The 8874-nt window shown below is 38.9% G+C and overlaps 1 protein-coding gene across 1 annotated transcript; it reads right to left on the reverse strand.

Moving 5' to 3' along the window:
• Positions 1 to 1672: 1672 nt before the first annotated feature.
• LOC149068686 (uncharacterized) lies at positions 1673 to 8036 on the reverse strand. The gene is made up of 4 exons (XM_089250542.1): positions 7954 to 8036; positions 4823 to 4912; positions 4194 to 4726; positions 1673 to 2161 (listed from the first exon to the last, which is right to left on the reverse strand). The coding sequence occupies exons 1-3, from the start codon at positions 7963 to 7965 to the stop codon at positions 4226 to 4228; spliced, it is 603 nt and encodes a 200-aa protein (XP_089106668.1). The 5' UTR covers positions 7966 to 8036; the 3' UTR covers positions 1673 to 2161; positions 4194 to 4225.
• Positions 8037 to 8874: the final 838 nt, after the last annotated feature.

Here is an 8874-nt window from a genome sequence, read left to right on the forward strand (position 1 = left end):
ATATGAAATGATCAGTGTTTCCCGAACTTTGGTCCGAGAATACTATGCAAGGCAGGGTTCTTAATTTTTTTCAGCTCTACCCAAAATCAACATCAAGATCAGCTTCGCGACCCTTCAGACTTCATTTTTCGAAATTGGTGAAACCAGCCAGAGCCGTCCTTTTGGCTGTGCAGCAGGTGCTGCCGCACCTGGCGTTTTTGGGGACCCCGCATTTACGGTAACAATAATATCTTTCATAAATTCTGAATTTGCATCAATTCTCATTTCCCCTCTGTCACAGAAGGGTAAAAAATCGGAGCTAGAAGGCCCTGCTATTATTTTCGCACAGGGCCCCAGGTCTGTTAAGAATGGACCTTAAAACCAGCGATGAAATAAGTGTATTTATAACAGAACTTTATAAATGGGGATTTGTACGGCTCTTCTCTAGGAAGCCGCTACGAATCAAGTTTGGATCTTGACCCATAAGCCCAAGAATCAGTGCTGTGAGTGGATTTGTACGACAAAGTTTTAAAACCTATGCGAATTAAGTATGGCCCATAACTCAAGCATCTCTGACTGCTAGTAGATTTGAACGACCCATCTCGCAAGCCCTGGCGACCGAAGTTTGGGTCGCGACCCATAAGGTTAATTACCCTGATGTAAGGGTTCCGCGGGGTCCTTTTCATTTACTACCATTGCATGAATGACGCATTTTGTACTGTGAAATTTACTCCATTTCTTATGATATGCAAATTATAAAAAAAAAACCAATACATATGGAATTTAAGCGGGTTGCCACAAGGGTGAGGCTGACAGGGCCCCATCCCGGTACTTATCATATTTTTCTCACCCAATAAATTCACTGCAGCAGGACCTTTGAAATGTCTGTCCAGGAGATCCGCCATAGATCACAGCCTAGGGGGCCCCACATCGCTATGGCTCTACCTATAAGAGGGAGTTGACTGAGCTCTCGGCTTTGGGGCCAGGGCCCAATCTCTTTCCTTACCCAACGCATTTTCTTGCACAGGCCCCGGCCTACAATATTAAATAAATAATATTTGATTTTCACACTATAAATCCACTATAGAGGAGTCCATCAAAAATCTATCATAAGGGCCCACCATAGATCCCAGCCTAGAAGTCCTGCTGCAAGATGTGGGGGCCATACGCATGAAAACGGGGGATTGGTCAAAATTAATTAACTTTCACTACGGCGGGTGCGCAGCAACAAACAAAGCCTGTGCTATCTCCCGGGGTCATTGTATACCGAGGCATAAATAAAATCTGAATTGATGAAATGAGTAAGCGATATTTCAGCTCGACTTAAGGTGGCCACACATGTAGCTGCAAGCTTAACAAACATGCAAGGTGAATCTTTTTGTACAAGAATGTACAAATTCCCTTTCACCACAACACGGTACAAGTATGCTTGTACAAACGCCAGTTTGAAACACTATTTACGGAAAATTCCCCGTCAAAAAATTCGGCATAAGTGAGTGAAGGACCGCGTGTGCAAATTTAGCGGGTGAATGAGCAAGTCAGTGACCAAGATTGGCTCTTTCACTCGCTCATTAACTCACTCATTTGTATTGTGAACGATTTCTATAAGAAAATAATTCACCCGCCAATATAGATATGTTTTCATCCAAATAGTTCTCAAAGCTGCAAAATAAATAGACTTCAACATTTTTCTAAAAAAAACACATGCTCAAATTTTATTCGTTCAATATAAATACAGTGCAATGAAAAATTTATACTTTATCACATTTCCAAACAACCAAGAGGAAAACACAAAATTTATGACCTTATAAGAAGCTTTGGCATCAGATTATGACATTAAATGACCGCTGAGGAAAAACATGAAGAAAGTCCGAAGGAAAAGAGTCCGAATACGCTTCTAAAGCACCACTGATCTTAATGCAACGAAGATAAATAATATAATATAAATACATTTATATGAAGCCTTAATGAAGTGAATGGATATTTTGTTCGTAGGCTCTGTAGGTAGCGTATGAAGCTGGCTTATTGCGGCGGGCTGTTCCCCCCTGAAGAATTTTACTCGGTGCGTTGAGCTATCTCTTGGACAGGCCAACGGAGTCCTGGGATTCCTATCTGGTTTTTGGTATCATGTATCAGGTGAGAGAGGATTTTCTTCTACTCATTATATATAGAGCGGAGATTCCTAGAAAAGAGAACAATGGAATTAATTTCATTATTCATTAGTAGGATTCACAGATTTTCACCTCGAGGGCAGACTATCACGAGAACCCGAATTTCATTATCGATCATGGCGTAAATTGAAAATTTTAAACCAAAATTTTCAGCAACTGAGAATTTTCCCTAATTTTGGAATTCTAAATTTTCATCAATTATGGAATTTTTTCTTTCATTTATTCTAAATGTTTATCAGTTCTGGATCTCTTTTTTTTATCAGTTCTGGATCTCTTTTTTTTATCAGTTCTGGATCTCTTTTTTATCAATTATGGAATATTTTTCATTAATCTTGAATTTTCATCAATTCTGAAATTATAAACTTTCATCAGTTCTGGAATCCCAATTTATTTTTTTAATTTTTTCATTAATTCTGAAATTTTATGAAAATTCTGTAATTTCTCCTTCCATTGATTTCAGATTTTCATTATAGTTTCGGAATTTTTTTTTTTCATTAATTTTAGCGTTAATTAACATTTTCTTTGTGTGGACATTTTTCAGTATTCCTGTAATGTATGAAACTGCCGGTTCTCCTCAAAATATATAAAATCAGAGCTAACCGCTTACTCATTTCCTATAATCTGCACCTCACAACAGCCACCGCGAGTAAACTCGGGACCGTTTCAGAAATCTACCATTCACCAAATTTCGGAAGTAAAATTTACATAGAATGTTTTTTTATGTAATATTATAACTTAATTAAAAATTAAAGGTTTTTTTATTTATTTTTGAAATGTGTATAAGGTTGCAAGAAGATAGCAAAGAACTATAAAATACGAAACATTTTTTTCTTAACAAGCTATTTATTTGAGAAACGGATGACAGCATTTACTGTTATAGAAAATAATGTGCAAGAGTCGGGAAAATTCACAGAACGTTTTCATCAGCAACAGATGGCGCTGCTCAAATGAGTGAACTTAAATATTTTCTACCAGCAATAAAAGTGCTCAGTGTATTAGATTGAATAATTTGTGCAGGAGCTGGACAAACTTGTAAAAATTTATATGCTCGACTAAGGACCGTATTCACCGACATGGTTTAAACCTGTAGTTACAATTTTTGGATAAGAGATCAATATAGATTGGTTGAAAACCTGAATTTAACCAATCCGTGCCGATCTCTTATCAAAGAATTGTGACTATAGTTTAAACCATGTCGGTGAATACGGCCCTTACTAATTCAGGTACGTAGCATGTGGGGCAACAGATTTTTCAGCTTTAATTTGTACACATGATGACAGATTCACCCAAAGCTGCCGTAAGCAAATATGGTGGTAGCGACAAATGCTCGAGTGAGACCTCGTTAATATTTTCTTTAGATATTAGTCTCGACGGACAGACGCCACCTGACAGTCGAGTAACGAATTTATATTGCCCCCTACGAAAGGGGGATGACGCCCTATCTCCCTCTTTGTCTTTCAGAATTTTTTCCGGCACGACCGCGCCATCCGGGACAATGAGCTGATATCGCGTAAGCGACAGAGCCTGTTCGTGCTCGGTCTGTTCTGTTCTGTCATTCGAGTGGTTAAGGAGCTAACTTCTGACTGTGCAGGTCTGGGTGCGAATCCTGGTTCGGCATGGATGTCTACACACAAACACTAACAAATTCTCTGGACAGATCATGCAGATCTCTTGGGAATATGTTATTTACATACAGGACAGAAAAGTATCCCGGAAAGACTGAGGTATTTCTTTGAAATAATAGATAATCCCGTACAAATGGGACATTTGACAACGTCTAGATGCATGTGATATGTTAAAAAATGACGACATTTTGCTAATTTCATCAGTCTATGGTCTTAACATTAACAGGAACTTAAAATATGAATGTCTGGTAACCCTAACATCAGAAGATGTTTCATCAATCGATTTTAAAATTGTCGCATTGAATAGGAAATTTCAAACATCTGAGGACAAACTCGAGATTTAAGAATTTACAGATTTATTGTAAATAATCAAATGTGTATCCCCACATATACATAACTAAGGAAAACACATCCGTACCTTTGATACTGTCTTCCTTTCTCCGGATCCATCTAATAGTAATGAGGGCCCTTGGCGTAGACAGGTGCGTAAGCATGGTGTCCATATCCATATGCTCCAGCGTGACCGTGTCCGTAAGGGCCACCATGTCCATGAGGTCCGTGTCCATAAGGTCCGTGACCGGCGTATCCTACGTGTTTGACGACGGCCGGACCGTATCCGTAATGGCCGTAATGGGCTGGTGCTGCCGGGGCGGCGTACAGTGGTGCCGGGACGGAGTGGTGGGCTACGACTGGTGCAGCTGGCACTGCGTATGGGGAGGCGATGACGGCTGCGGCCGGTGCGGAAGCTGCGGTGCCTGGTTCGTTGGTCTTGACAGCGACCCTGAATCCGTGGTCATCGGCGACGTATTCGACTTTCCTGGCCCTTCCGTCGATGTCGGTCAGAGTATAGGCACCCTTCTTGTTGCCGTGGGCATCTCCGACTTCGTAACGGCCGTTGGTTGCGCCCTTGCCGTCGACGATGTCGTAGTTGAAAGCATAGTTACCGTAACCCTAACGAAAGAAACATAAGCATGTTACATATTATAGGGAATATTTCAATTGACCAATCAATGAAAGAGGACGAAAGCAAAAAAAAAAAGTTCTTACGTCTTGTTTCCTGGAACTGACACTGGAACCAGAATGGTGCAGTACGGCGCTTGCGTTGATGACAGCAACAACTGCGCAGAAAATGGCTACCTATGAACAAGAAGTGGAAATATGTCAAAATAATTCAAAGGCAATGTATTTTAGAAAGAAGCTTGAGAGAAATTACTAGAAGCAATTAAAAGCCCTATAGATTGGAATTTCGAAATCCGTAGGCAGTGTAAGAATTCCGTCTAATACAAGGGTGTTCAACCTTTTAAAGGGCGCGGGCCACTTGAGATTTTTACAATTGATCATGGGCTATAATGAAACTAAATGATGCAAAATTTACAATTGAATACTATAATAAAAGTGTTTCATACAGCAATAAGGCTCAATTGCGTCTTGCAGTTGGGCAAACGGGATCCTCTCCGGTCCCACAAGTCAAGTCAAACAGGGCTCTTAAATTAATTATTGAAAATATTTCTTGTTCTACCATAAAAGCTCAGTAATTACAGAAGAAGTAAAAAAGTGGGGACCCCCCCCCCCCAAAATTGTTCAGACCCAGAGGCTCAGAACTTTTCTAGACGACCCTAATTAGACTCATAACTTGTACGAAAACAACGTCCCACCCCCCACCCCCTCTCCTTCCTAGTTTTGACATTGATTTGAGAGAATCCAGAATTGTAGATCTGTCACCAGCTGGAATATCAGTAATTGTCTTTAGTTGATGCTCAATAAGGTCTGATGATAAAAGGTTGAGCTTTGCAGACTAAATTTGGTTCAGGGTTTAAGAATGCATGTTCTAGCATGTTTTCCATACTTTTTTTTTTCTTCATCAGATCCTTCTCCAGAAATTTTTCTTTTCTCATTGTCAAAATCAAATCAACCCATAAGATCCTATGTTATACCTACCGCACCCCCCCATCCATCCAATGTCGTCTATTTCGGGAAACATTGGTGTAGAATATCATGGAATTTATGCGATCAAACAAGAGAGCCATATCTGTAAACGGGTTAGCCTAAGGAAAAATCAGCCGCAATGGTTGCCTTCGGTAACTTAGTCCAAATAGCTCCCTCAGAAAGCTTTTAGGGATTTTCTCTTGGATGCTGATTTGGGCAATAGGAGCATTCACTCACTTGAACCTCTGATTGACTCAAGATGCTAAAATCTTGAGCTAATTTTTAGAAGTCAGTGGAAAATAAACATATTTGCACCCTATCTGGAAACCCATCTCTTTCTGGCTATCGACCCCTATTCAGAGGAGGGTGGGGAGGTAGGATAAGCGGGCTATAGCCCAGGGCGGAAAGTTTAGATGGGTGGCAAATTTTTTATTTTAGCAATTGTTGGTCAAGAGCATTAAACTATAAGGAAGAAGGGCGGCTAAATTCAAATGTATATAGCCCGCACAGACGGCAAAGCCATGAATACGCCTCCACTTGTAGTTCTTGCGTCTCGTAAGTTACACGCTATCGGGATTGATCCTTTGGTCATTCAAAACCAAACTCGCTTATGAATGGCCCGGCCTAATCACGTGGACAAAACATAATATATTCGAAAAATGCTAAATTCAGAAATGCATCTTAAGTGGCATTCAAATTATTAAAACTGAAAATATGTAAATTCAACAAAATTGATCGGTTTACGATTGATTTCCACTTGGCAAGTAATGAATTTCCCAGATTTTGGGAGCTATAAATTCGAAAAATATGTATTCAATACATTCTCCTAGTAGCGGGGGGGGGGGGGTTCTAACTCTCAAAGAAAAACTATTAAATCATTATGTATGGGTTCAAATAAAAACTACACCTTCATACTCAGGTTCACTATAAATCATCGGAGAAAATTCGCTCCTAAGTACGGGCTATCACTAAATTTTGTCAAAAAATACAATTTATTCCCTCAAATTCAATACTATTGCTAAAATTTCTGAAGGGTGGGATAATATAGGACTGCTAGAAATCGCAACAAAAAAATGCATTTCACGAAAAATATATTCAAGTGGCCACATTTCATTGAGAAAAATACTGTAAAGTACTGTGATCTTAAATAGGATAAAACACGGGAGATCGCCAATTGTGATCAAATACGTAGAAACAATCATTGATCATTTTTGTCGCACCACGGTCATTTTCTGCACACGAGGGCTAATTAGACCGGGACCTACAATTTATTGCCGATTCCGAATGGCAGGCTTGTTTTTCATACTCATCGAGAGGTTGGTGCGCTAACCCCTCGATGGGGGACTCCCTGCGGTAGCAATTTTTGCTGCGGTCAAATCGCCGTTTTTTTTTGTTGAACCCCTATGTCAGGAATGTTTGCTGACAAGGACGAACTGGGTATCGAACTCGCGACACCTCTAAACATCCTTTGGTACTTTAGGCGAGCATCTTATCGACCGGGCTACCGCGCCCCTAGAAACAATCACCGATCGTTATAAAAAATTTTGAAAAATTGTGGAAAAAACGTTAAACCTGACGAATATCTGAGATGAATATTTATATTTTTTGCCATAATTATATGTCATAATATTTTTATATATTTATGAAAAAACACTTTGTATTCACGATAAATTAAATATTAAAAATTCAAATAAACTTGAAAAATCGGAATAACACCAAGATTACAGGGATTTCAATTACGGAACAAAAGTGGTCCGTCAATTTGACATTTTTCTGGTCCTTGGCTTCAGAAAGGTTGAGAAACTCTGATATAGGCTGTTTCGAAAACTATTTTGGCTCCGGGTCCCTTGAATTCGTTATGACAGCCCATTTAATGTATCAAATGCACACAGTATTATTATAGAACCTGGAAAGCGCCCCCACAGTACTAAATACAACAGTACAGATTTCAACGGCCAACGCTATTTGAAGACATTTTTTTTCTACCTTAAATACCTATTTTCAGTTATTGGCTACAGCAAAAAACTCTTAGGACCGCATTTGGTCGCAGGCCATGGGTTAAACATCCTTGCACTAGGGCAAGGATGAAGTAAGCACTAGGGTTTACTTCATCCAGGGCTTCATCACATAAAAGTTATGCAGTGAAGCCAATATACAGACGGCTAAAGTTAAGACCCCAAAAAGTCGGTAATACCGATAATATAAGGCTCAAATACTTCGGATAATTTTCAAAGAAAACTTTCAGAACTTACCTGAGAGATCATGTTGAATGTTCGTTCAGTGAAACGATAGTGAGGTCCATTCTACGACTCCATCTTTATATATCACTGACCGATAGCGCAGTGAAAGCGATTTTCGATTTAAAATAATAATAATAATAACAGTAAATACTGGTTCTTTCTCCCTCGCCTTTCATTTTCGAAAATAGAGAAAGTCATAAGAAAAATAATAAAAGCAAAATGAGGCGAAAGATTTTAGCGAAAATTAGGTTCTGGGTGAAAAGAGGCAAATAATAATGATACGGTTTTTTTTTGTCTTCATGTTGAAGGCGTGATTTTAATCCTTTGACCCCTCCCTTTGGATCCTTTGTTGATAAACATCCGCATTTCTCGGACAATACGTTTTCTGCGTGTGTGTTGTCTTGTCTTGTTCTTCATCATCATTGAATGTCTGGATCCGAGGCCAGCGATAGCCTTCACCCGATACCCCGTTCGTAAGAACGAACGGCCTCGCCTTTAGAAAACTTTATTCCGCTGGCACATATTGCTCTTAATTCATCCTCTAACTTTACCTGTATCCGCTGTTTTTTTTTCAATTTTTTATTTAGTATCTTGGCTTTGGGGGACGTCTCCTAATTGAATCATTGAATCATAGGCTTTATTTATTTATTTATTTAAGAATTGATGATTCTTAAACAAATCGAATGGCAATTTCGAATCGATCACACGTGCAATCGTAGCTTCAATTTTTTTTGAAATTTTGAAGATATGTTTGAATTTTTTATCCTCAAAAAACACATTAAAAACATAAAAGTCAGCTAATCTTTATACTTTTTTTTTGTGAAGAAATAATTTACTTCATAAAAAATATTTCACGCAAGATGATGTGGGTACAAGATTCCTCAAAAGACTGGTTATATTTTTAGAGAGTTTACAAGAAAGAAAATATTCATC

This window comes from Pholcus phalangioides, unplaced genomic scaffold, assembly GCF_987345545.1.
Source record: "Pholcus phalangioides strain wild (caught in Gottingen) unplaced genomic scaffold, Ppha-v1.0 ptg000024l_1, whole genome shotgun sequence".
Lineage (NCBI taxonomy): Eukaryota > Metazoa > Arthropoda > Arachnida > Araneae > Pholcidae > Pholcus > Pholcus phalangioides.